The sequence below is a fragment of the Prionailurus viverrinus genome, chromosome C1 (genome assembly GCF_022837055.1).
Source record: "Prionailurus viverrinus isolate Anna chromosome C1, UM_Priviv_1.0, whole genome shotgun sequence".
Classification (NCBI taxonomy): domain Eukaryota; kingdom Metazoa; phylum Chordata; class Mammalia; order Carnivora; family Felidae; genus Prionailurus; species Prionailurus viverrinus.
The window spans coordinates 98,395,071-98,422,435 of record NC_062568.1 but is presented as its reverse complement, the minus strand read 5'-3'; the positions used below and the strand labels follow the sequence as shown (position 1 = coordinate 98,422,435).

The following is a 27,365-nucleotide window of genomic DNA, read 5'->3' as shown; positions in this document are numbered from 1 at the left end:
GAGAATCCCCAGCAGACTCTGCATTGCCAGTCCAGGCCCCACATGGGACTCCAACTCACTAAACCCGAGATTATTACCTAAGCCAAAACCAAGAGTCAGACGTTTTAACCGACTGAGCCACCCAGGCGCCCCTTCGTGGAGTCACTTCTAATTGATTTATTTGTTTTGGGTTGCTGTCATTAATTCTCCTAAATTCTCCACCAGAACCTGAAAACCCTCTAATGCTATTTTCCAACTCAACCAATGCCAACAGGAAATCTATTAGTTCCTATTTGTTTGGTTTCTTCCTGCTGGATTCGTTTCCTAGGGGTTGCCTAACGAATTACCACAAACTTGGTGGCTTGAAACAATAGACATTTATTCTCTCGCAGTTCTGGGGGCCGGAAGTTCAAAATCAAGGTTCTGGCAGGGCTGATTGCTTCTGAAATGCTCCGTGCCTCTCTTCTGGCTTCCGGTTGTTGCTGGTAGTCCTTGGTGGTTTGTTGGCTGGTGGCTGCATCATTGCAATTTCTGCCTCCATCTTTACGTGGCCTTCTTCCCTCGATGTGTCCTTTCCCTCTGTGTCTCTCATGACCTCCTTGTAAGGATGCCAGTCATATTATTAGGGGTCCAGTACAACTGGCATCCTTATACATATGGCCTCTTTTTTAAAAAAAATTTTTTTTTAAACATTTATTTATTTATGAGAGACAGAGTGAGACAGAGCATGAACAAGGGAAGAGCAGACAGGCAGGGGACACCGAATCCGAAGCGGGCTCCAGTCGCTGAGCTGTCAGCACAGAGCCCAACCCGGGGCTCGAACTCACAGACCACAAGATCGTGACCTGAGCCGCAGTCGGACGCTTAACCGACTGAGCCACCCAGGCGCCCCATGTATGGCCTCTTCTTAACTGATTACACCTACGAAGACCTTATTTCCAAATAAGGTCACCCTACAAAGTTCTGGGTAGTTATGAATTTGGGGAGGATGCTATTCAACCCAATAGACCCACCGGTGTTCTTCTTAGAGCCTCTGCCCTCCTGCTCTATCTGGGCTGGTGGTTCTTTAGACTTGCTTAGTTCCCTCACTCTCATGCTGAGAATTTCCTTCATCTTCCTCAGCAAATCCTATTCCTTTATTTCTTGTCTCCTCCCCTTGGTTTGCTCCCTAGTTGTGTTGGGGCGCATGTTCCGGTACCTAACAAAGAGTGCGTGGAAAGTACGTTTTTGCATTGCATATCTGAAAATATCTTTTTCAACATTCACACCTACCTTGTGGTTTTCCCAGGCATAGAAATTAGGCTGAAAAATCATTTCCCCCCAGAATTTTGGAGGCCTTCTATTTGGGCAGCTGGGTATAGAATGTGCCGTATTATTCTGTTTCCTGAGCATTTTTACTCTTTGTAAGCTACAGAAGCCTCTCTCTGTCCCCCGTGTTTTGAAACGCCCTCGGGATGTGTCCCCACGAGAACTGCTTTCATCCTTTTTGCTGACATCCGGTGGTCCTTTCATCTGGAAACTCACATCCTTCATTTCCTGGACAATGTTCTTAACATCACCTATTTGATTTCTTTCCCTTTGGTTTTTATCCTCTCTTTCTGAAACTTTTAATCAGATGGCACACATCCTGAAACGGACCCCTGAGTTTCTCATTTCTTTCCTCCTGCTTTTCATTACATTCCTTTTGTGTTCTGCTTTCCGGGCGATTCTTGGTCTTTATCTTCCAACCCATCTGTGGGTTTTTTAAATCTCGGTTATCATGTATTCAATTTCTAAGCCCTCTTCCTTGTTCTTGGAATGCTTCCAGTTTTCAGCATCCTGTTTGGGTCCCGCAGAGGTGATCTTTCCTCTTATCTCTCTGATGATATTCCCTAGAGTTGTTTGTTCAAGTTCCTCCAGCAGCCTGCATGGTCTGTTTCCTCTGAGTTCCTTCTCTCTGAGTGTTTTGGTCCTTGCCTTTGATGTAATCAGCTTTCCTCAGATGTTGGTGACCTTGACTGTTCGTGTTTAAGAATGAGTCACTTCAGGGACACCTGAGTGGTTTAGTTGGGTACGCATCTCAGGTCGTGATCTCAGGTCGTGATCTTACCGTTCATGAGTTTGAGCCCCCAGCGGGGCTCTGTGCTGACAGTGCAGAACCTGCTTGGGATTCTCTGTGTCCCTCTCTCTCTGCCCCTCCCCTGCTTGCATTCTCTCTAAATAAATAGATAGATAAATAAATACACAAACAAACAAACAAACTTAAAAAAAAAAAAGAATGGGATGCCTGGGTGGTTCAGTCAGTGAAGCATCCAGCTTTGGCTTAGGTCATGATCGTGTAGTTCATGGGTTCCAGCCCTATGTTGGACTCTGTGCTGACAGCTCAGAGCCTGGAGCCTGCTTCAGATTCTGTGTCTCCCTCTCTCTGTGCCCTCCCCTGCTCTCCTTCTGTCTCTCTCAAAAATAAAAATAAACATTTAAAAAAAACACTAGAAAAAAAAAAAATGAGTCACTTCAGAGCTGACTGAAGGCCCTGTGTGCGGGGTGGGGGTGGGGGTGGGGGGTATGTACATGGTGTGTCTCTCAGGGAGACTGGCCTGGAAGTGGCCGCTGTGTTGGGGGGTCCCCAGCATCACCATCTGTAGGCCCTTTGTCTGGGGCTGTTTGATTCCTCCAGAGAAAACTCCTTTGATCTCTGCCCTGGGGTAGAGGTGTGTGTGGAGGGCTGGAGCTAGGGTATAAACCTGGCTGCTGGAGGTCTGGAAGCCGCGCAGCCTGGGGACGTGGCTCTTGCCATTCAAGTGCAGACAAGCATGTCCATTAGAAATAGAAGGAGCCAGGGTGCCTGGGTGGCTCAGTTGGCTAATCATCCGACTTCTGATCTCAGCTCAGGTCACGATCTCACAGATGGTGGGATCGAGCCTTGAGTCACAGAGCCCGCTTGGGATTCTCTCTCTGCCCCTCTGCTTCATTCTCCCTCAAAATAAATGAACTTAAAAAGAAATAGAATGGGCCACATATATAACAGAAAATCTTCTAGGGGTACCTGGGTGGCTCTGTTGGTTAAGTGTCCGTCTTGGCTCAGGTCATGATCTCGCGGGTTGGGAGTTCAAGCCCTGCATCGGGCTTCCCTGCTTGGGATTCTTTCTCTATCCCTCTCTCTCTGCCCCTCCTCCACTCTCTCTCTCTCAAAATAAACTTAAAAAAATAAATGCAAATTTCCAGTAGCCACAGTAAACCCAGTAAAAAGAAACAGGTGAAATTAATCGTAATAATATATTTCATTTAGCCCAGTGTAAAAATACTATCATTTCAACATACAATTAACATAAAAATTAACACACTTCACATTCTTTTATTCCCACAAATCTTCAAAATCCGGTGTCTTGCACTTACAGCACATCTCCCCTGGGACCAGCCACATATCAAGTACTCACTCGCGACATGTGGCAAGTGGTCACTAACAGCACAGGTGTAGACCATCACTTCAGCCTTCTCTTCCCGGCAGAGGCCCTCCTGAGTCTGGCCTGGGCTCCCAGGAGCCCCGGAGCCCCTCGTGGCCTTCAGGATCCATCTGATGCCCAGGGCGTCCTCAGTTCCCAGGGCGTCCCTGCCACCCTTGAAGCAGGAGGCTACCTATTTGCACAGGATTTCCTAGGGGGTTCCATGCACCTGTTCACTACTGGGCTGGGGTAACTGTCCTGTCCCTGTGCGGGTGTTGAAAACTGAGTCCCCTCTCTCCCATTCCTCCCTTTGCTTTTATTCTTCAGGTTCCCCAGCTGTCTTTGTTGCTTCGTGGGCCATCAGCAGGCACTTTCTGGAAGATGTTGGGTAAGCTGCTTGAAGGAGAGGTAACAGGAGAGTATTTTATATCATCCAGCTCTTCGAACAGGATGGACACTTATTGGGAGCTATCTAGGAGAGGCCTGTTTTTCAAACTGGGGGCCACAGGCGAGCTCTCTGGAGGCATCGTCAGCCTCAGACATGCTCTGAGCCAGAGGGGAGAGTCGGTTCTGATAGCACTGGGCACACAGCCGCATTGCTCAGGGTCACCAGCATGGGCCATTCATACAAAGGGCTCCTCAGAGGACTAGCCTTTCCAGGTCAGCTCAGCTCTCCACGCCTAACGGAGCCTGGCTGTCCACAGGTGCTGGGACATCAACGCCAACGCGTCCATCTGGTGGGTCATTCGAGGGCCTGTGATCCTCTCCATCCTGGTGAGTGGCCATCTTCCTGAGCTGGGCTCCAATGGGAGAGAGGGAAACAGTGACTGGCCTGGACAAAAGGCCAAGAGACAGGGCTTCCTCCTGGTGCGGGGAGGGATCAACCACAGAACTTCCAGAGGTTGTCGGGGTGCAGGAGGGTCTAGAAGCTCCGCCCCCTGAAGAATGGCGGATGGAAGTGGGAGGGGCAGTTAGGAGGTTATGTAACTCCCTTTGGTCTGTGAGTAGCCACTGAAATGTGATTAGCCGAGCTCCTTGCCCTAACCTGGCTGGCTCTGTGCTGAAACCACCCCCCCCCCCCCCTTCAGATCTTTGGGTCCTGTCCTGATCTGTTTTCTAGGCATCCCCTTGTCACTGGGAAGAATCATTGAGCTGGGATCATAGGCAGGGAGCTGAGGAAAGCTGAGTGAGGCATGGTCTTGGGCCCTCAGGGTGCTGTTGGGAGGGGTGGGGAGGAGATACAAGAGTGACTTAGGGACAGGGAACCCAGAGGGTCTCAACTAGGATGCCCTTCAGAATCACCTGGGAGCTGTTTAACAATACTGATGGCCAGAGCGCCCGGGTTCCTCAGTCGATGAGCGTCCGACTCGATTTCAGCTCAGCTCATGATATCACGGTTTGTGAGTTGGAGCCCTGCATCAGGCTCTGCGCTGACAGGCGAAGCCTGCTTGGGATTGTCTCTCCCACTCTGTCTCTGTCCCTCTCCCCGTTTCTTCCTCAAAGTAAATCAATAAACATTTAAAAAAAAAAATACTGAGGACCAGAGATTCTGCTCTCGTTGTTCTGGGGAGGGGCCCGGACACCAATCTCTGGTTTAAGTTCTCAGGTGCTTGTACTCTGCAGTCAGGGTTGAGAGCCCTGGAGCTGAGCCTGTGGGTGTGGATATGAAATAGGGGGACAGAGGACGGGGGACACCCTCGGGTTGTCTCCTGGATGGAATCAGCCCCTCAGCCGGGCGCAGGGTTCAGGGGGACCCCATGGCTACAGGACCAGTTGACAGGCAGTGCCCTTCATGGGCTCTCTGGGGCGGGGTGGGGGTGCCACACAGGGCAGCAGCCCATCCTCTTCCACTGGCTGGCTGGTGACCTTCTAAGGGCAGTTGGGGGGAGGGAGCCATCCCGCCATCCCATGACCTCCCTCCTTTTTTCTTTTTTAACATTAAAAAAATTTTTTTTGGAGGTGGGGGGAGGGGCAGAGAGAGGGGAACAGGGGATCCGAAGAGGGCTCTGTGCCGACAGGCTGAGAGCAGTGAGCCCGATGCGGGGCTCGAACTCGCAAACCATGAGATCCTGACTTGAGCTAAACTTGTAGGTGCAACTGACTGAGCCACCCAGGTGCCCCTTTTGAGCATTTTTTAAAAGCTTGTGTATTTATTTTGAGACAGAAAGTGAGTACACATGCGTGAACGGGGAAGGGGCAGAGAGAGAAAGGGGGAGAGAAAGAATCTCAAGCAGGCTCCATGCTGTCAGCACATAGCCCTACTCGGGGCTTGATCCCACGACTGGGAGATCATGACCCGAGCCAAAATCACGAGTCGATGCCTAACTGACTGAGCCACATAGGTGTGCCCACCCCCTTTTTCTAAATAATAGACTTCATGTAAAAAGAAAAGTTGGAAGATACAAAGTCTGTTTTTCAAAAGGGAATAAAATCACACGTACTTTTAGCACCTAGATACACACAGTGAATACACATGTGCTTTTCTTTCCTTTTTCTTTGAGGAAAAACATACTTTTTTCAAAATGCTTGATATAGTTTTGTATTCTAGTTTGGTTTTTCACTTAGCAAGAGATGGGAGGTGTCCCATGTCCTTTGAAATTATCTAATGAACCAATGTGCTGCATGATATTCCCACAGGAGGGCATTTCCTCATTCAGTTAGGCCAGTTTCCTTGCTATAATTCTGGTAATCTGACAGCCCAGCCCAGGAGAGCCCCAGCAGAGGGACGGTGGGCCCCAGTGTCCTGGCAGATTTCATGGGACTGGGTCTGTCTAGTGATTGAATGTTTGGTGGATACTCCTGATGCAACGTATCTCCCAACAAGGGCACCTGGATGGCTCGATTGGAAGAGCATGTGAATGGGGCACCTGAGTGGCTCAGTCAGTTCGGTGTCTGACTTCGGCTCAGGTCGTGATCTCACAGCTTGTGGGTTCGAGCTCCACGTCGGGCTCTGTGCTGACAGCTCAGAGCCTGGAGCCTGCTTTGGATTCTGTGTCTCCCTCTCTGTCTCTGGCCCTCCCCACTCATGCTCAGTCTCTGTCTCTCTCTCTTTCAAAAATAAATCAACATAAAAAATAAAGAAAGAAAAATATAAAAGGTTTTATCTTAAAAAAAAAAAAAAGAAAAAAGGAAGAGCTATGACTCTTGATCTCAGGGTCATGAGTTTGAGCCCCACATTGGGTGCAAAGACTACTTAAGTAAGAACTTAAAAAAACAAAACGAAACAAAATAAAAACCTCCCAACCAGTTGGTCACAGGGCCTGGAATTTCACTATTTGGGACTCATTCTTGGGATCTTAGAGAATTTTTTTTTTTTTTTTGCCTTCCAGTGCTTCCTATTAGATTGAATCCAACTCTAAGACAAAAAATAAATGGAAAAAAAAAGCTTTTATTCATATACACCATGCATAGCCAGCTCTGAGCAAGAGGCATAAACAAACAAGCTGAGAAGCATATTCCTGAAGAAGCAGCTGGGCTAGGAGTCCTGACAGGCCTCTAATCCTTGTCTTGTGGCCCCAGGCTGTTTGTGTGAACAATGAGGGTGCCCGGCTGGCCGAGCCCACTGATCCCTGCTTCTGTAAATGGTGCTGGAGCCCGTGGGTGGGTGAGAGAGGAGGAGAGGTACCACCGTGTGGGCATCTTTATAACATTCTGGCACTGGGCTCCGGGAAGGCAACACCAAGAGAAATAAACAGACTACATTCCTGTCCTTTAGGAAGTTGGGATTGGGACTGGCGGATATGTGGACATGCACAAGTTTGACAGACGCATGCGTTTGTCCTCTTTCAAACATTTCAGGTGCTTACACAGCGACATGATCCCTCACTGCAATATATCAGGAAAAGAGAGGTGATCAAGGGTGGCTTCCTGGAGTTGGTGATTGAACTGCAAAGTGAGGCTATAAGGCTCTGAGGCAGTGGTTCTCAAAGTATGGTCCCCAGGCCGGCAGCTTCACCATCACCTGGAAGCTTGTTGAAAGTGCAAATTCTTGGGCTCCACCCCAGATTTACTGACCTATAGCCTTGGGACCCCACCCCCACCCCCCAGTCAATACCCTAAACCTTAAGAACCTCTGCTGGTGGGGCACCTGGGTGGCTCAGTTGTTAAGCATCTGCCTGTTGGTTTTGGCTGAGGTCATGATCTCAGGGCTCGTAAGTTCGAGCCCCACATCGGGCTCTGCACTGGCAGTGCAGAACCTGCTTGGGATTCTCTCTCACCCCGTCTCTCTGCCCCTCCCCTGTTTGAGCTTTCTCTCTCTCTCTCTCTCTCAAAATAAATAAACATTAAAATGACAACAACAAAACCTCTGCTGGAAGAAAGCCGTGCTACTCAAAGTGTAGTCGAGGACCAGCTTTGACATCATCTAGAGCTTGATGGAAATATAGACTTTCAGGTCACTTGAAACCTGCCTTTTAACAAGGTCCCCAGGGGTTTCAATGCACCCCCAGTGTGAATAATCCCTGATGGCAACTGAGCAGACCTCAGAGCTCCAGCAGCCCCGGGGGGTAGGAGCGGGTGCCGGGTCAGTCATCCCCTCCCATAGGTTTGCTCCCCCAGGACTGTGGGGCAGGTGAGGGGAGGCACAGTGGTGCAATCTCGGGTGTGGCCTGCAGTGCCTTCTCTGCCCTCAGGTCCAGGGGTCAGGGGCCTGGAGGGGTGGCGATCACCTTCAGCCCCACCTCTGTCTTGTGTTTTACAGATTAATTTCATCCTTTTTATAAACATCCTAAGAATCCTGATGAGAAAACTGAGAACCCAAGAGACAAGAGGAAATGAAGCGAACCATTATAAGTAAGTGGAAGGCAAAGACAAGGCTTGCTCAGTCAGCACGTATTTCCTGAGCACCTATTGTTTACCCAACTGGACCTAGTTCCTGGGAGGTTACAAATGTAAATAGGAATGGGGGCAGGGTGGGGGGTGGGATGGGTCCTTTGTGCAGCCTGAGAAGGCTGCCCCAGTGGTGGGAAGATAAGAAATCTCTCAGGATCCCAGGAAGCAGAGATTTGTGCTTGGGGCAACGCCAGGGACTCTCCTGATGGGTTTCGGGGACCCGGCTTCAAGGACATCAATATAGGTCTGTGTATTGTTCAAGGGAGAATGGCCTTCATCAGATTTTCAAGATATGTGATCCAGAAATACTCTGAAACCTTTAAGATGTTGAAGGGAGATGCTGTATTAGTTTGCTAGGTCTACCATAACATAACCACACACTGGGTGGCTTAAAGAAAAGAAACTGGCAGTTCTGGAGGCTGGAAACCCAAGGTCAAGGTGCCGGCAGGACTGGTTTCCTCTGAGGCCCCTCTCCTTGCCTTGTAGATGGCTGCCTTCTCCCTGGGTCCTTTTGTCTGTGCTCAGAGGTGTCTCTTCCTCTTCTTAAAAGGACGCCAGTTGATTGGACTAAGGTCCCATCCTAACAACCTCCTTTTAACTTAATCACCTCTTTTTAGGTCCTATCTGCAAGCAGAGATAGGTATTTCTGAGGTCCTGCAGTTAGGGCTTCAATTTATGAATTGGAGCTGGAGAACGGTTAAAGACAAATCAGTGTCCAGCAAGGGGTTTCTCTGTGAGGTTCTGAGCTTTGAGAATCCGGCAGTGAGTTGGATTACTTGGTGACAGATTCTCCAGGACATCTTTAGAGCTGTGGTGTCCAGAGTAAGCTGGAGCCGGGGATTCAGGATAAAGCTGCAAGATAGAGTACAGGATGCCCAGTTCAGTGTGAATTTTGGATAACCAACAAATAGTGTTTTAGTTACTTACTCAAAAAAATATGATCCTTTGTTTATCTGAAATTCAAATTGAAGTGGGCATCCTGTATTTTTTATTTGCTAAATGTAGCGACCCTAATCTGGGAAGAAAAAAAAAGCACATCTCCTTATAGGTATTTATTATAAAAAAAAAAAAAAAAAAGAATCCTGGCTTTGTGAATAATATGTTAAATAACACATGCACATCATTTATAAATAATAAAGTTGTTTGGGTGGGTTTGTGTCCAAATGTTATTTCCCGATAGGGGTGCGTAATCAGGTATTTTGGGGACTGGCCATGGGTGGTGGGTATGTGGGAGTTAGAAATTCTCTAGAATGAAAAGTCAAACCACAAAGGTTGGGGGGGGGGCCCTCCGCTGGCCTCCTGCAGTCAGGCAGGTTGGGTGTGTGGAGCTGCGCCCTAGGGGAAGGGAGCAGGACACCGCAGCGGGTCTGGGTCTGTGTCTGTAGGCGCCTGGCCAAGTCTACCCTCCTGCTGATCCCCCTCTTCGGAGTCCACTACATCATCTTCGCCTTCTCCCCAGAAGATGCCATGGAGGTCCAGCTGTTCTTTGAATTGGCCCTTGGCTCGTTCCAGGTAAGTTTCGCGGGACTGTGACTTTCGGGAGTTCTCTCTTTCCTTAAAGAGAAATGGAGACCACAGAGGCGGCAAGCCAGGTCTTCCCAGAAGGGTCCAGCAGGGGGTTTTGGGGTGCCTGCTTTGGCCGACATGCAAGAGAAGCTGGGCAGGACCTCACTGTGCTGTGGGACCCAAGTTCCCTACCAGTCAGATGGGGGTGGGAGGTAAAACTAAGGAGAGAGACTGACTCCAGGGAAGATGAAAGGGAAAAATAACCCCACATACTGCATTGCACACCTCTCCACAGTTTATATGTAGTCAAAATAGCCTTAGTGCTGAGGGCTATGGCTGAGCCATCAAAAAGCAGGGCAGGAAGAGGAACATTGTGGGAATGAGGGAGAGGGCATCTGAAAGAGAATAGTATCTTCGTCTTCATACTGGGAAGTCCATAAAAAATGCCCCAAACCGAAAAATCCAGAAGTAGCATCATCAGCATATTTTTCAGAACCAGTGAAAAGAATTCCAAGTAGTTGCCTCTGAGGAACAGGAAATGGGGGGCAGGGGTGTTAGGAGGCTGCTGTTGTTTTGTGACAGCAATCATTTGACTCTTTGAAACTTGCATGCCTACACAAGTTACTGAGAATAATACCCAACCTAAAAAAAAAAAAGGAAGAAAGAAAGTGAGGGAAGAAAGCACCTACCTATTCATTCGAGATGTTGTGAGGCTTAAAAACAAAACAGTAAACGTGTTTAGACAGAAGGACTCTTAACATGAATCCCAAACATCACAGTGTTACTTTGTTTACTCATAGCTGTCTCCTTCCAAAAATAATATGATGTAGCTTTCAGGAAAACCATACAGAGGACAAAAAAAGAAAAGAAAAAAAAAAGGTAGCGAAGGATCAGTGAAAAAAATAAAAATAAAAACCAAAATTGAGTTCATACAGAGAAGCAAATTCAGGAGAGTGCTAGGAAGGTGGGAGAACTTAGAGATTTCCAGTAGCCGGAGCAAAAACAGAAACACAGTCTGTTCTAAGATTTATAATACCCGCAATGGAAACAAGCAAATTCCCAGGAAGAGCCTAGAGAGATTATAGGCTTCAGGGCCTGAGAGAAATTTCTCCCAGTGGATTTTCCTAAAGAAGCCAACCTGTCCGCAACAAGATTGATTATCCTGCAAAGTCCTCCTCACTGGGGAGGCTTTGGTCTCAGGACGGGGCTCAGAGTCTCCCTTGTTGCCTGAGTTCAGTTCAGGGTGGGTGAGGCCGGGGTCACTCTTCTGTCACTTTCAGGTTCCGGGGAGGACACATCGCTGGGCACACGTCATTGAGTAGAGTCCGGTCTTCTCCACACCCTGCCTTCAGACCCTACCCCAGGGCTGTCCCCTCTGCCCAGAGCTCCCTGACGGTGCCCCAGGCTCCAGAGAACCCAGCCTCTTATGTAATCCACATTCTTCGTTTCTTCATCCAGAGTTTCCATGTCCACCTGCTCTTGTAATGTGTGGGAAGGCTGGGCTCACAATGGCCCATTCAGCAGGTGGGGGATTCCAGGTCCACATGGGTGGAAGGCCATGACCTGGCTTCCAGAAGTGGGTAGTGACCTCAATGAGAGCACAGATACCCGTGTCTGCCTCCCTGCACAGAAAGGGAACTTCCCGTCCCCTGGAGTTGGGGCTTGTGGCTGGGGCTGGGCCATTTGGTTTCTCTCTAAGGAAATGGCTTGTCAAGAGAAAACCCAAAAGCACTTTCAGAATGTTCTCACAGAAACATTCTATGTTGACAAAGAAAATGGATCGTTAAGGTTTTTTTAAACTTTGCTCACACACAAACATATATCACTTGATTATCTATTACCCATGTGTATTTTATATAATGTATATATTTTAAAAATTCTATATTATAGAAAGTTTCTTCCATATGTTAAAGAGAATAGTAGATAGTGAGTCCCCATGTAGTCATTGCCCACTCAAGGCGGGTATGTTTCATGTCTGTCCCCAGCTGCTTCCTCCACCATGTCCCCCCTCATTTTAATCAAATCAAAGACTGTTTTATTCAAAGGTGAATATTCTAGTCCGAATCTCTAAAAGACAGGGGCTGAACGAACACACACAGAACCACAATACATTATCAACGGCATATACTTTTATTTTAATGTTTATTTTGAGAGAGAGAATCCCAAGCAGGCTCTGTGCTGTCGGCACTGAGCCCCACGCGGGGCTCGATCTCACGAACCGTGAGATCGTGACCTGAGCTGAAATCAAGAGTCGGACACTTAACCGACTGAGTCACCCAGGCACCCTGTCATATACTTCTGGCTTTTTCTGATTGTACACGTAAGAGTTGTTGTAGAAAATTTGGAAAATAAGGAACCGTTAAAAAAGAAAAAAAAATCATCCATAATTTCATGGCCCCAGAAATAATCTGCTAAAAATGATGGTGGGTTTTCTTCTACGTCTTTTTTTTTTTCTTTTCTTTAAAGTCTCTTTTCTATCCAGGAAGACACTTATGTACACACAGCTTATATAATTGAGGTCATGCTATGTGTGGTTTCCCTTTTTTTTTTTTTTTAATGTGTGGTGTCCTATCTTGTGTGTTCTAATTCTCTATCTTCCTGTTGCCTCCACATCACTAAAATTCTTCAAAGACTTCATTTTTAATGATTGTATAAAAACTGTGGAATTTCTTTTTTTTTATTTAAAAAAAAATTTTTTTTTAATGTTTATTTATTTCTGAGACAGAGAGAGACAGAGCATGAACGGGGGGAGGGTCAGAGAGAGGGAGACACAGAATCTGAAACAGGCTCCAGGCTCTGAGCTGTCAGCACAGAGCCCGACGCGGGGCTCGAACTCACAGACTGCGAGATCATGACCTGAGCCCAAGCTGGACGCTCAACCGACTGAGCCACCCAGGCGCCCCCAAAACTGTGGAATTTCTTAAACTCGCTGGCTGTAGGAGGCCAGCCCTATATGTACCTGGGGCACAACTCACTCTCCCTCACCCGGGGCTCTGGCCCTCACCTGAACTGTGAAAATGTGTCTCCGGATCTTGGAGGCCCAGGCACCCCCGGGCCCCATGAGGTGGGCGCCATCCACAGCCAGCAGCCTGACCACCGGCTCTGGGCCAAGCACGGGGCCAGTCCTGCCTAAACCCCTGTGACCCAGTTCCCTCACCTGTAAAATCGGGGTCCTCCCCCTCCCCCCTAGGGCTTTGGCAAGGATTCAATGAAGCCCCTAGAGCCCAGAACCCCACGGTTATGTAGGTCAGACAACTCCACATCTAGTTGTCTCACCTTAAAGCCTGACTTTTCCATCTGCTGACAGAGGCTCCCAGGTGAGAATGCCGGAGAACCACCTGGGATTTTTTTTTTTTTTTTTTTGAGACAGAGAGAGGGGTGGAGGAGGGGCAGAGAAAGGAGACAGATTTTCAGAGACAGATTTTCAAGTAGGCTCCATGTCCAGCACAGAGCCCAATACAGGACTTGATTTCACCATGTGATCATGACCTGAGATGAAATCAAGAATCAGACACTTGACTGAGCCTCCCAGGTGCCCCAGTCTGAGATCATCCGTCCTCAGGCATTCGGATTTGGGGTAACCTAGGCAAAAGCTCCCAGGCGATCCTAACGTGCTACAGAATTTGGAAACTGCAGCCTTGAGTAGGCGTTCCTGCCGCCCACTTCCCCCAAATGGTCTCCGTTCTGCGTAGCAGTCCCCGATGCCTGATATTCTAAAGCAAATCCTTGAGTTTTGTCACTGTTAAAATGCCAACAGCCCTGAGCCATTGTATGTATTAAGTCCACCATAGCTGGGCTGGTTCATCATCCTCTGGGGTCCTTTCCAATGTGGTAAGTAGGTAAAGGCAGGTCTGGATGGGACCGGGAAGGGGAGGGGAGCCCCCCTGAGGTCAGCGCTATGGCACACAGACCTCTGAGGGGAAGGGTGCCCACCAGCCAGGGAAGCTGCAGGGCAGAAGGAAGGGCAGGCTGACCCGAGGGGTCCCTGAGGAGGTGAGCAGGACGTAAGCACTGCAGAGACCCTGCCCTTGGCTTATGGTCCCCAGCAGGCCTCTTGGCCTCCGAACCCTGCATCTCAAGACTGGAGTCCCTGGCCGAGCTCCGTGCCAGGACCACTGGGAAAACAGAAGCTGCAGATACTAGTGAGGAAGGGTCCTGACAGGCACAGACCTCCATCACACCAGAGAACATAGAGTGCATACAGCCCCGAGGCCCCTAACCAAGGAGATGTAATACGGGGAGGTCCTTTGGCAGGCCAGCACCAGCACGCGGGCTTTGCTGATTTCACATTCACACATTCGTGTTTCAGTGTGAAGAGCTGGCCGTGGTGGACCGCCTCCGGATTTCCAGCTGATCTTGAACATGAGCCCGCACCAGGCCCAGGGTCTCGCAGGGGCCGGCCCCTCCCCCTACCTGAGGGACAGTGCGCTTTGGGCGCCACCAGTCTCTGCTTCTCCCAGATGGCCCGCCTTACTAACTCAGGGGACTGGCCTGGTCCCCACGGGCCCAAGTTAGCAGCTTCTACTCTGTGGTTGCTGGAACCACAGGTGTCCAATGCCCGACGCTGGACACTGGGCTCACAGACAAAAGGGGTCCTGCTCTTGCCCCAAGGAGCTGAGTCTATGCTGGATGATGCCAGCAGAGCCAGGGGTACAGTAAGGGGCTCAGAGGAGGTAGCCCTAATTCCCCGAGGTGAGAGGTGTGAGAAGGCTCTGGGACGCCTTCTGGGGAGAAGTGAGCCTGGGGCTGGCAATTCAAGGACGTGGGGGGGAAGCTGAAGGGAGGCTGGGTACAGGAGTACCTGCACTGACCCCTGCTGTCTTGCCACCCGCCCCCCCCCCCCCCCCCCCCGCAGGGCCTGGTGGTGGCCGTCCTGTACTGCTTCCTCAATGGGGAGGTGAGTTCTCAGCTGGCCTGGAGAGAGGAGCTTCCTAGCCACTGGATCCCTGTTGAGGAGCTCCCCGGAAAAGGTGGCGGGGAGAGGTGGGGTGCGGGCTGGGTCTCCTGAGCTCACTTCGTGGGAACATCGAAGCACCCAGAAGCCTAGTTCACACAGTTACTGCGCACGACCCTCCGTTCAGCACAAGGGGGATTCTGTATGTCTGGGCTGGAGCCTGAAAATGTTTAACAAGCTCTCTCCAAGAGGTTCTTACCCTAGAGCAAGTCCAGGAAAGAGGGAAGTACGGGCACCCCAACAAGAACCCGGGCTCCCGACTGCACTGCTGCTTTGCCTGGTGGGTGACCCTGCTCACTGCCCACTGCCCTTCAATGGGCCTCAGTGTTCCCATCTGTAAAATGGCACAGAGGCAGTAACAGCAAATCCATCCTCAAGGACCCTCCAAATGAGTGTGGACTCCTGGGAGGGCCAGACACTTACTATGAAGTCTCTGCTCCTGCGCAGAGCAGTTGGGGGAGGACACACACAGAAGCAGCCCAACCACTAGTTGAATACAGTCCTTCACACAAGTAAGGCCTTTCTAGAACTGTCGACCATCAAACTGGTTCGCCACACTTGAATGGGAATAACCTGTTTTCCAAAACTCAAGCATGAAGCCTGGCTTCAAAGGTTTGGGCTGCTACAGCTGGGCACCGTGGAGGACATTTCCAAAGAGCAACTCCCGGGCTCCCAGATTAAGTTGTGAGCTAGGGAGGCTTCATGGGAAGGAGTCCAGTTTGTCCCAGGTGATGACCTGATTAATTCTGGAGTTCTGGAATTTGTGAGACAGCTCTAAGCCCCTTCCTTGGGACCCAGGCGGCAAGATTGAAGGTGAAAGTGTCCAGGAGAGAGGGGCCCTCAATACCTACTGGATGTTGGGGCCGGAAATGGCCAATCTGAGGGGCCTGCAGGAGAGGGGGAAGATACGAGTCGTGGGACTATGCTGAGGTCCCGGGGTGGGGGTGGGGGGGGGTGAATGGGACTGAGGGTACAAGGTCGGTTCTTCTCTCCTCCACTGATGGCTGGGTCTCTGGGGGCAGGTGCAGCTGGAGGTTCAGAAGAAGTGGCGGCAGTGGCACGTCCGTGAGTTTCTACTGCGCCCCGTGGCCCTCAACTCCACCTTCAGCAATGGTACCAGCGGCCTCACCCACAGCACCAAGGCCAGCACCTCAGAGCAGAGCGGGGGCACCTGCAGGGCCAGTGTCATCTGAGAGGCTGCAGCAGGGCCACGCACGGGACAGAGACCAAGATGGGTCACGAGAAGGCTAGACATTGCTGCAGGACAGTCCGTATCGGTCTTCTCAGCAGACATCATAGGCTTTTCTCCTGTGACCAAGAACTCCCCTCCTCTGGGCCTCGGGTTGGGGAGGGGGCTGTGGTGAGAATTCCTCAGAACTGATCAAAGCACAGGCACCGTGGGGCAGGACGAGGGCCTGGGATTTGGGTCTGTTGTGTTATGCGAAGGGCAGTTCAAGGGTTCCAGAAGGCAGGGAAATAAACGGTAGCTGGGATGGGTCTGGTATGTAATTGCCCGCTCTCCTTTAGCCCTCGAGACACAAGGTGAAGGATGCTGAGGCTGGCCTTCCCTACCCCTTCCTGCAGGAATAAGCTCGAAGCCCAGGAAACATGGCAGTCAAGACCCTTGGCCCTAGATGGACCCTCCTTATCCCTCACTACAACTCACCTGTCCAGTAGCTCTTACCCTAGAGCCTCAAGACAACTGGATTAACCTGACCATGTCAGTGAAGCCAAGAGAGACGCCAAGACCCCCAGCTTCCTTTTAGTAACCCAACAGGGTACAAGGCACCCTCCCGTGCCTCCTCTTTCACAGTCACCTGCAGCCCAAGAGGCAGAATAGCCAGGAAGGGGGCAGGATTCCATTGGGCAGAAAAAGAAACAGGTTCATGAAGGTCCTGTGACTTGCCCAAGATACTCAGCAAGCAGGGGCACAAGTTCAGTCCAGGGCTTTGGGGTTCAAATCCCTGTGCTCCAAGGCTGTGTCTGTCTTCACTCCTAGGCAGGGGGGCAAGGGCCTGTCTCCCTGTCCCATGGGGATCTGTCTCCCCTTTTTGTCTTTGGATTTTAGTTTCCTGGACTATTGGCACTCCCTCTCCCACCAGCCGTGTGAGGATTAAATGGGACTATTTGAACCCTTTTACAAAACACAGCCTATTAGTGTTCAGGGGAAAGCATTCTGGACAGAAGCCCCAACATAAAGGAAAAGGCATCTTGCTGGTGGGGGACCTTGGACAAGTGCTGTCCCCTCCTGGGCCCTGGCTTCCCACCCCTGCATCTCCCCACTGCAGAGACAAGGAAGTCACCCCTTTGTACCTTGTGAAGGGTCTCTGGAGTGAAAGCCCAGGTGCTTATTTTCCAGGGCCAAGAACCCAGCCTGTATGGTTGATGAGCTCTGCTCTCTGAAAAACTGGCTGGCCCATGACATCTTTCTTGATCTCCATGGACTCCACATGCATTTGGAAATAGAAGTTTTTAAAAAGCTACAGGGGTGCCTGGGTGGCTCAGTTGGTTAAGCGTCTTGATCTGGGCTTGGGTCATGATCTTACGGTTCAGGAGTTGGGGCCCTGCATTGGGCTCTGTGCTGAGAGCCAACGCAGAGCCTGCTCAGTATTGTCTCCTCTCCACTCTTCCCCACTTGTGCTTTTAAACTTCAAGTTTAAAAAATTAAAAAAAAAAAAAAGCCACAAGGGATAGATAGAAGCACCCAGAAAGGGCACCTGCAGTAATAAGGGTGGGGCAAGAGACCAAAAACCCATACAGTGACCAGCAGCCAGGATGGACCAGGTGGAGGGGGAAGGGGCTAGTGTGGAATGAAATGATTGAAGCTACTGGGCAGAAAAGAAACTGGGAAGGGGGCAGTTGGCTGCACAAAAACGCAGATTTGCCAGCAAGGATGGAACTCTCCACTGGTTCCTGGTCCCCTTCACCTGCACTCATCCCCAGGACGGGTGGTAATCATTTACAAGTGTAGGCAAGTCCCCTTTACCCCCTGGAGTCCAGCAGGTCCAGATATGTGCTCTGGGAGCCAAAAATGGTACCTTGAGGCCGTCTGACCCTTGCCAAAGACAGACACGCACACATGCTCGCCTCAAGGAGGACTGTGTATTGGAAGGTTGGTGGGCCATCCTGGGAAGCTGGTTCGAAGAATTAAGGCAGGATTCCCACAGACAGCAGAGATGGCCGGCTGCTGGCGGCTGAGGTTATTCATGGATTATGCCCCCCCCCACCCACTGCAAAGGCAGGGTTCAAATCAAGTCAAATGGTTTAAAAACCTATTATGTGCAAAACATTGAGGGAATCCTCAATAACATGACCAAAGCTATAGCAAGGAAAGGTGCACAGAGGTCCTTTGGGCTGGTGGAAGAAAGTCCTAGGCACTGACTGGATATGCTTAGCTGGAAGAATGATCTGCTCTGGGCAGCCCCAGGGGATCCCAGGGACCCACCTGCCCCTACCCTGGCACACAGTCAATAAAACAAGGGTGAACTTCACTTAGCTGTGCAACCAGCCCAGGCACCAGTCACGCAAGCTGCTTCCTAATCTAGTCCCATCCTGGGAAGAAGGATTCAAGAAAAGAGTCTTAAAATGTGTTAACTTCTAAAATCAACATCCTAATAACTTGGCTAAGGCTGTGCAGCTGGTGGCCCGAGGGACGCTCCTGACCTCTGCAGGCCAGCTGCAAAGGCCACTGGGCTGGTTCTGGCCAACCACCAAAATGTTATGGACTAAGCAGCAGCAGTTTCAAGGTCACGGTCCCACCCCTACCCCCATCAGAGGTCACGTGTTGAAAAAGTCCCGTCTTGACCACACTTTCTTGTAGAACCTGACGTCCTCGGATTTAGGAGGGAGGCCTAAAACTTCCTTGGTTGGCTCCAGGGATGGGTGATGCTGTTGACGTGAAGGCCACTGATGGCATTCAGAAAGAAGAGGAAGGAGGCCGTGAACTCGCACCAGAACATCAGGGTGAAACCGATGAGTGTGACCTGGTTCCAGAGGAGGATCACGAAACTCAGGAGCCCCCCGGACGAGAGGATGAAAGAGAGGAGGAGGAGGACACAGCCCACAGCCCACTTGCGCCGTGAGTGGAGGTCTTCACACACCTGGGACACCATGAGGAGCTCCAGGCCCAAAATGGCGACCACCACAGCCAAGGCGCCCACGCTGCGGGCCAGGACCATGCCCACGGCCAGCCCGGGCACGTGGGCCTGACTCAGGTCCCTGAGGCAGCGTGGCCCCGTCTGGTTGGAGGAAGTGCAGAAGTGCCAGAGCCCAAAGAGGCGGTCCTCAGCCAGCAGCCAGTGGCCATCGCAGATGGAGACGGAGGAGAGGACCAGGGCCAGGGCGGCGCACACAATGATGAGGACCCGGATGAAGGATTCCAAGAAGGGCCGCTGGGGCCTCCGCCGGGCCAGCAGCCTCTGGGCCTAGAAGACACCACAGATGGCATGTCAGGGGAAACCCTTGCCCACGCTCCCGGCTTCCCATAGCCTTATTTTCTGTTGCCGTCCCCTGGGAAGCTTGGGACGCCCACCTTTGCAAGTAGCTTCCCTCCCTCCCAGCCCCTCCTTAACTTGCAGCACAGACCCGCCTTCTTGGGGAGCCCTTCCCCCACTCCACCTGCTCCCTGTCCTCTGTTCAAGACCCAGAAGCACGGACTGTCCAGCTATTCACCAGGCACGAAGGGTTCCCCGACCTTTCTTTCTCTAACGATCTTTATGAAGAAGAAATCCAAATTCTACTGACCAGCAAGGTGGCAGATCCTAGTCTGTTCAGAATTCAGAAAACTTGTCAGACCAGGCCAGTGTGACCTTGAACTTGCAGCGCCCTGTGGGTTTCTTTGTATGCAAAGCAAGAACCCTGCCTAAAGCACTGTGAAGGTTGTTAAAAGCACTGGAATATTAGTATTCCTTTTTTTTTTTTTTTTTTTTTACTTAGCCTTCGAATACAAGGCTCCATTTTCCCTCTCCCAGGATTTCCCAGTAGACTTCAGTTTCACCCTACTCTCCACCCAGCTGGTTCTGCACATTCCAGGCTAGGTGTTATTACCTTGTTTTCCTCAGTACCGAAAGCGATGTTTGCACCTTACCCTTTAGTCTTGCTCAGCCTGAACCTGAACCCCACCCAGCGCTGGCCAACTGAACTGTCTAGCAGCTTCTGGGCGTGGGGGAGCCACGGAGGCTCTCCCTCAGCCTCTAGTTGCAGCCCTGGAAGAGTGCACCCACCCCTCTCTTCTGGCAAGCTGGGCCAGGCGTCCGGTGAGGTGTCCCTTATCTCACAGCCCGGGGACACCACCCAGGCATGGGTCCCCTCCCCAACCCAGAAAGCAAAAAATAAAAAGAGAAACACTTTGAAGAATCAAACTCCTTACGTCACACCATAAGCCCTGCACCTTCTGCCCTGCCTCCCCCTCCTGCTTCACCTCCCAGCACACGCTTCCTGGCCCCCTCACTCAGACACGGCCGCACTCGTTCTAGGCCCAAGGACAAGCCCAGAACTTTCTTCCTCAGACCTACTGGTCCCTCTGCCTACAAGAGTCTTCCCCCGACTGTCTCCTTTTCTCCATTCTTCATGTCTCAGTGGAAATGTCACTTCCTCACAGAGATCTGTCCTGCCTCCCCAGCCAAACCAGGTTCCCTCCTGTCAGGAACCCTGTTTTCTTCTCTGATCCGACCACCAGTCATCCATTTCCTTTTGATTTGTGCTTATATGTTGTCTAGCTCACACAGACACCGCTCACTAAGAGGGCAGGGCCTCCCATGCAGGCACGGCTGCGTCCCCAGTACCTGGCACAGTGCTTGTCCTGGGCATTCAGGAGGTCTGCAACCACTGTCACTTCCATCTGAAACTCCTGCCCCAGCCCCCCGCTTTTTTGAAAGTTTATTTACCTATTTCTTAGAGAGAGACCACATGCTGGTGCAGAGCAGGAAACTCGAGATCATGACCTCAGCTGAAATCAAGAATTGGATACTTGGGGCGCCTGGGTGGCGCAGTCGGTTAAGCATCCGACTTCAGCCAGGTCATGATATCGCGGTCCGGGAGTTCGAGCCCCGCGTCAGGCTCTGGGCTGATGGCTCAGAGCCTGGAGCCTCTTTCCGATTCTGTGTCTCCCTCTCTCTCTGCCCCTCCCCCGTTCATGCTCTGTCTCTCTCTGTCCCAAAAATAAATTAACGTTGAAAAAAAAATTAAAAAAAAAAAAAAAAAAAAAAGAGTTGGATACTTGACAGACTGAGCCACCTGGCCCCCCCTGGAGCTCCCTTTAAACGAATCTCCTGCCCCGTCATAAATTACCCCCTTGACAGTGCCTATGGAAGCAGGTTACACCCCGCTTTGGGAGGTAAGCAGACAGCTCATGGGGCTCTGTCACTGCTGGGAAACTGAACAGGGACTATGGGGTGCACCCTATACATGTGCAAATGGAGGCAAGTCTGGGTCATGCTTTTCAGGGAGGGACAGGAAGCAAAGCCACGCTCTAGGAGACTCCTGCTTCGGTCAGAGGGCCAGCAGGAACATCAGACCGGTTGCTGACCTGCCCACCTAAGTGGGAGCCACCGTGAATTTTCTGCCCCAGGGATACATGAATAAGGACCTGGTTTGCTTTCAGCACTTCTGCCTAAGCAGGGGCTTGTTTTACTCAAACCTGTGAGGTTGGCAGAGTAGGAAGCTCCCATGGGGGCGGAGGGGGGGGGGGCAGAGTGGGGAGGTGGCATAAAGAGGCAAACCATGTCACCCAGAGGCCAGATGACTTACCCAAGATCTCTCACCTAAATCACAATAAAGCCTGTTATGGCTGCCTGGACAAACGTATAATGTCCAGGATGCATTCAGCCAATAAATACCGACTGGGACCTTCCAGGTACAGGGTCTTTGGTTAGGGGCTCAGTATTACTGGTGAGAGGAAGGAGTAGCCAGTGTAGAGGGATGCCCCAGGGGTCAGGGCCCCAACTCCCCTTGCCTCCTATGCAGGGTTCTAGGTGCCGCAGGAGGGGAATAGGGGAAGCTGAGTTGGCCAGCTCGGGCCCTGTCCTCACTCAGCCACAACAGGTCATTCTTTTTTTTTTTTTTTTTTTTTTCTTTTCTTAATTTTTGAGAGAGAGAGAGAGAGCAAACAAGCACGAGCAGGGGTTGGGGGGGGTGGGTGGAGCACAGAGAGGGAGACACATAATCCGAAGCAGGCTCCAGGCTCTGAACTGTCAGCACAGAGCCCGATGCGGGGCTCGAACTCATGAACCACGAGATTGTGACCAGAGCTGAAGTTGGACGCCTAACCGACTGAGCCACCCAGGCGCCCCCACGACAGGTCCTTCTTACCACCTGGACACATTGGTAGTCCAGGAGTCTGTGTTGCATTTCATCATAAAAAAACAGCTTGACTACTAGGAAACAACCCAAGGAAAATTTGAAACCTCTGTGTCTACAAACCATTAAAGGTGTTTGGCCTTGGGCAGCTTCTTAACCTCTTTGGCCCTTGGGTTTTTCATCTACAAAATGGGGTAGGTGACCGCCGCAGGAAAGCAAGAGCCATGAAGGTACCTGGCCGGGTTACAATGCCCCTAGAAGTTGGCTGGTAAGGTCCTAGGATGGGAGAGCCCTGGAAGCAAGGCCTCAATCAAGTCACAGAACACAGGACCCAGAAACCTTTTGACCCTAGACATCACGCTGTCTAGACAACAGGTATGTCCCATCCCTCCCTCAGCCCCACCTTCCTTGGGCACAGACTGGACTTTAGTCTCCCGGCCCATCACACTGGGATCAAAGAGAAGACAGCTCACGTCAGTTCATTTCTTCCCCCTCCCACCTCAAAGCAGGGCCTCCTTTAAATTCTCTGATCGTCAGGGGGCCTGGGTGGCTCAGTGGGTTAAGTGACCAACTCTTGATTTCGGCTCAGGTGGTGATCTCACAGTTTGTGGGGTCGAGCCCCAAGGACGGCTCTGTGATTGACAGACAGTGCAGAGCCTGCTTGGGATTCGTTCTCACTCTCTCTCTCTCTCTCTCTGTCCTCCCCCTGCTCACGCTGTCTCTCAAATAAACTTTAAAAAACAAACAAAAAACAAAGAAACTCTGATCACCAAGAAAACTCCCAAGAATTAAAAGACAGCATATAAAGGTGTTGGGGAACTATTGATAACATGAGTAACAATAATAATATATATTGGAGTCTTCATTCCTCACCACCCTGCACCACACTGGTCACTGTTGGCAGCTCCACTGGCCTTCAGTGAGCTAGGGCCTGAAACCCTCTCCTGGAGAGGCAGCTGGTAGCAGTGTGGTCAGTGGAGGGCCAGTGGACAAGAGGGAACCAAGGCAGTCGGGTCTTGCTCCCGCCCTGCCCGCCTGCAGCTGTGGGACCTTGAGCAAGGAACTTTAATCTCCTTTCCTCGGAGGAAAAAAATGTGAGTGTTTCTCTTTTCCCTCTCTAACCCTCAATGATTTCTATGATCTGTAGGACAGGGTCACTTGACACTCCTGGGCCACTGAGTCCAAGGCTAAGGGCTTCCCTTCCGCAATCCCCCAGGACCCCACCTGCCCCCCCTCACTACTCATCCTTCACGTCCCCAGCCCCCGCCTCCATACTTGCCTCTAGTCTCACTGCCCACTCTGTGCAGGCCCAGGCCAGGCCCCTGTCATTATTCACCAGAAATTTCTTCACCAGTTTCCTAAAGAGTTGGCCAGCCACTGTCCTTAGGGCCACAGCCCGCGCCTGCACTGGCCTGCATGACCCCCGCCGGCCTGCTTTTTAGCTCTCTGTCCCCGGGCATGTTATTTATCCCCTCTTTCTCTGGGTTTCCTCCCCTATAAATGAAGATAACATCATCTACCTCCGCTGGTTGTCTGGTGGGGCTGGAATGAGCTATCACTTCAAGTGCTTACAACAGTCCCTGGGGCTGATTTAAGGGGCTACTAGGCAGCCATGACTAGAGTCATGCTGGGACAGCGCCCCACCCTTGGGGCAGAGGCTCCGGGCTTGAGCCATCACCCGCGAGCTCCCACAGCCTATCCAGCTCCCAAGGCCTATCCCACGGCCTCCCCCTCTTCCTCCGCTTACTAGGTCCCCTCCACCTGCTGCCAGACTTCAGGCCCCTCTGGGCCCAGCACACGACGCCCCTGCCAGTTAATCCAGCTTGCAGCTTCTGCACCTCTTAATTTAGCACTCACTTCCAGATATGTCTTCTAAATCCTTGTTTACAAGGATTTACAAGGATCTGCAGCTGCACCTCTCGGGCTTCTCGAGGGGAGAGACCACACCCGGTCCCACCCTCCTCACTGCCAGTCCCCTTCTTCCCAGGGCCTGTCCCAGATGCTCCCTCATCAAGACTCAAGATTATGAAGGAAAACAAAGACAAGGGACTCGATGCAACCCGCCGTCCTTCTCCAAACGCCTGTGTCCGGGGGCTTGGGGGGTGGCTACGATTTCTCCTGTTAGTCAAAAGTGGAAAGGGCAGGTACGATTTGCAGCCAAGAAGTCCTGTTTTGAATCTCGACTATGTCGTTTGGCTGGCTACTGTGAGCAAGTTACTTCACCTCTGGGCCTCAGTTATTTTGTCTATAAATTGGGCGGAACAGCGTCTACCAGAGTCACAGCTGGGGGCGGGGGGGGGGGGCGGTCTGGGCATTTGCAGGCAAAGTCAACTGAGCCTCTCTAATCGTTAGAAGGTTCCAGCCAGAAGACTCTGGGGGAGGCGAGCTGGTGAAATGCCTCCGCGGAGAAGCAGCTTGCTCGCCTGGTAGCTAGCGGTCGCGCCACTGACTTGCCTTTGGACAGCAACGCACCAGAGAGCAGGGGGCAGGAACGCGTAGGTTCTGGGCCAACAAAAACATCTTGCACCAATGTAAGAAGTCAGACCTTTGGGGATGCGAGTCCCTCTCCCTCCCCTCGCCACAACCTTCTCTCTCTCTCTCTTTTATTTTAATTTTTAAAACTGGTTTTTATTTAGTTTTGCGACAGAGACAGAGTGCGAGCAGGGGAGGGGCAGAGAGAGAGAGGGAGACAGAATCCCAAGCAGGCTCTAGGCTCGGAGCTGTCAGCACAGAGCCCGGTGAGGGGTTCAAACTCCCTAACCCCGAGATCTGGACCTAAGCCGAAGTCCCCCACTTAACTGACTAAGCCACCCAGGCGCCCCTACAACCTTCTCTCTTAAGTGCCTGCGCGCCCCAGTGAGTCTGTCCCCGCCCCAGCACCCCAGATGCGTTTGGAGAAGCAGAGAGATGGTCTTTCTAGCCCCCGCCCGAGAAAGTTCTGGCTTCCCCGGAGTCGCATCTTCATGTTATGTGAGACAAGCCTCACTCTGCAAGTGGACTGCGTCCATCCTCCACCCCAGACGCGCCTCTCCTTTTTAAAAAGGACCCCTCTGGAAAGCCTACTCATAGCTACTGGTGACCCCAAAGAGAGGCAGAAAAATCCACCGCAAGAAGCTTGGGGGCCTCGGGTGCTAGCAGGGCCCCGAGCGGAGGCCAGAGGAGACCGCGCTGCAGGAACAGCGTCGGGGGAGGGGGGGGGGGCAGCGCCCCCCAGGTTGCTTCCCGCCCACCTGCCTCCGAACCCCACAAGCTTGCAACAGAAGACCGGCAAGGCGGGGATCCGGGGTTCCGCGCAAAGTCCCTTCCCACCTCCCGGTGGGGCAGACCCCCGGACCGCTCCGGGAGGGTCGGGGGGCAGCCGGCCCAGCGCCCCGCCGGGTTCCCGGGGTTACCTGCACCGCGATGGCAGTCATGCTGCGCCCGTGCTCCGCCGCGCGCTCCTCCTCGCGCCCTCCGGCCGCTCCGCAGCGCCGTCAGCTCGGGGCCCGGCACCCCTCCCGGGGGGCGGAGCGGGGCGGCTGGAGGGCGGGGGAGAGGGAGGGGGCAATCAAAGCGGATCCGGGGAGCCGGGGGCGGGCGCGTCTGACCCCGCCGCCCTCCGCGACTCGGCTTACGCTGAGTCAGCGCGGGCGGCCCGGACGAGCCCCCGGGCAGGGGCGAGGAGGAGGGTTCGGGACCCTGTGGGCGCGAACCCTGCCCGAGCCGGCAGGGGTCCCCCGAGAATGAGGGAGGAGCATCCGGCTCTCGGGGCAGGGCCGACCCGGCTAACTTCGGGGCGGGAGTTACTTCCCCGCTCCTGAACCTGGGGCGTCGACATCTGGGACTCTGATTGCTCGAGGGAGGGCCAGGCGGGCGCCGGAGGAGTCCGCCCCAGCCCCAGCTTGTCCGGAGGAGGCGCTAAGGTCCAGAGAGACTAGGCACGCGCCCGGGCTCTGCTGCTTTCAACCACCCGCTGTGTGGCCTTGGGCTGCTTGTTAAACGTCTCTGAGCCAGGGATAAGAAGTAAAACATTTGTGAAAGATCGGGGTCTTGCGAGGCCCTTAGTATGTGTAAACGGAGTGGGACCTTCTGGAGCCATCCCTGCATCACTGTTCTCCTCCCCGGAGGGGGATATACAAGCCTGCTCCCCTCCTGGCCTCAGGGACCATTGAAAAGGCAAATACAACAAGGCATTGTGCTTCCTCGACTTTTTTTTTTTTTAATTTTAATGTTTATTTATTTTTGAGAGAGAGACTTTAATTTTAATGTTTATTGATTTTTGAGAGAGAGACAGAGTGTGAGCGGGTAAGGGGCAGAGAGAGGGAGACACAGAATCCGAAGCAGGCTCCAGGCTCCGAGCTGTCAGCACAGAGCCCGACACAGGGCTCAAACTCACGAACCATGAGATCATGATCTGAGCTGAAGTGCGTCGCTTAACCAACTGAGCCACCCAGGTGCCCCTTGCTTCCTCAACTTTTGACGGGGCCTGAGTTCCAAAGGAGGCAGCCCATAAAGTCCCCACACCGGAATGGAGTGGCAACAAATTCCAGACTAAGACCCTTCTTTCCCTCCGCAGTTTTAGGGGGCTGTGTGTTGATGAGGAGGGCGACTTCTGCTTAAGGCAAAGCGAGACCCTCTGTCTCCTTAACTGAAATGAAATGATTGGGCTCAATCAGGCAGGCAGGCAGCTTCCTGGTGACTTTACCCAAGGCTATTTGAAATAACGACGCTTCTCCTGGACCTGAAAATCTCTAGATGCTAAGAAAACCCAGAAAGCCATGTGAGAAAGGGGGAAAGTTACAGTGGTCTGAATCTCCCACTTAGATGTTCCTTTTGAGTCCCTCACTGCCAGGTTCTCCTCCCTCCACAGCCCTGGGCTCTAGAGGAGGGATTCACCCAGGAAAGGAGGGCCTGGCCCTGTTGGGGTCCCTTTACAGAGCCCTAGGATGCTCTGTGGGAGGGAACTTCTGGGTTTCTGGGGCCTGAAGAATTTCACATGACCAGGAAGGGAGTGCCTGGAATAAAAATCAGGATGAACTGTTAGGTTGGGTGATCCAGCCCCATTGTGCGCCTCCAAATGCCTTCTACGATTCCATGTGTGGTCAGGCATGTTTGGGGATATATTGTCTGTTATGCTTTCTTGGTAAGAATAGAAAGTCTTGAATCAGTGGAATTTAGAACAACATGTCCTGTCAGCAAGACAGCTGGAGAAGCAGAAATGGCGTAGGAATAATAAGGAGGAAGTAACTGTCATTTTACGGTCTTAAGAAGGCCTGGACACAGCCAGGAGTCTGGATGGAGTCTGTGCTGGTCCTTTGCATTCTAAAATCCGTGGTACCTTGGTGCCCAGGGCTTGGGACTCAGTGGGTACACAGCACTCCCTTGGTGTACCACTCTAC

At 51.9% G+C, this 27,365-nt stretch overlaps 2 protein-coding genes across 3 annotated transcripts in view; one reads left to right on the top strand and one right to left on the bottom strand.

Moving 5' to 3' along the window:
* The window catches only part of SCTR (secretin receptor), a 77,550-nt gene extending 61,409 nt beyond the window's left edge, over positions 1-16,141 (top strand). Inside the window, exons 8-13 of one of the 2 annotated variants that reach the window (XM_047873658.1) lie at positions 3,729-3,789; positions 4,106-4,175; positions 8,101-8,192; positions 9,617-9,743; positions 14,593-14,634; positions 15,714-16,141. In XM_047873658.1, the coding sequence (XP_047729614.1) occupies positions 3,729-3,789; positions 4,106-4,175; positions 8,101-8,192; positions 9,617-9,743; positions 14,593-14,634; positions 15,714-15,884 (563 nt within the window). In that variant the 3' untranslated portion in view covers positions 15,885-16,141. Of the gene's footprint in view, positions 1-3,728; positions 3,790-4,105; positions 4,176-8,100; positions 8,193-9,616; positions 9,744-14,046; positions 14,120-14,592; positions 14,635-15,713 lie in introns of those variants that run through there. The other variant, XM_047873657.1, reaches the window with a different exon arrangement.
* Positions 16,142-17,774: 1,633 nt separating this feature from the next.
* TMEM37 (transmembrane protein 37) lies at positions 17,775-25,634 on the bottom strand. The gene is made up of 2 exons (XM_047871371.1): positions 25,380-25,634; positions 17,775-19,115 (listed from the first exon to the last, which is right to left on the bottom strand). The coding sequence occupies exons 1-2, from the start codon at positions 25,398-25,400 to the stop codon at positions 18,543-18,545; spliced, it is 594 nt and encodes a 197-aa protein (XP_047727327.1). The 5' UTR covers positions 25,401-25,634; the 3' UTR covers positions 17,775-18,542.
* Positions 25,635-27,365: the final 1,731 nt, after the last annotated feature.

Bases quoted from the DNA above. Each gene is read 5' to 3' on its own strand.
- TMEM37 (XM_047871371.1), bottom strand. From the start codon at position 25,400: ATGACTGCCATCGCGGTGCAG. The intron at 19,116-25,379 runs GTAACCCCGGGA...GGTGTCTTCTAG, and splicing joins TGACTGCCATCGCGGTGCAG to GCCCAGAGGCTGCTGGCCCG.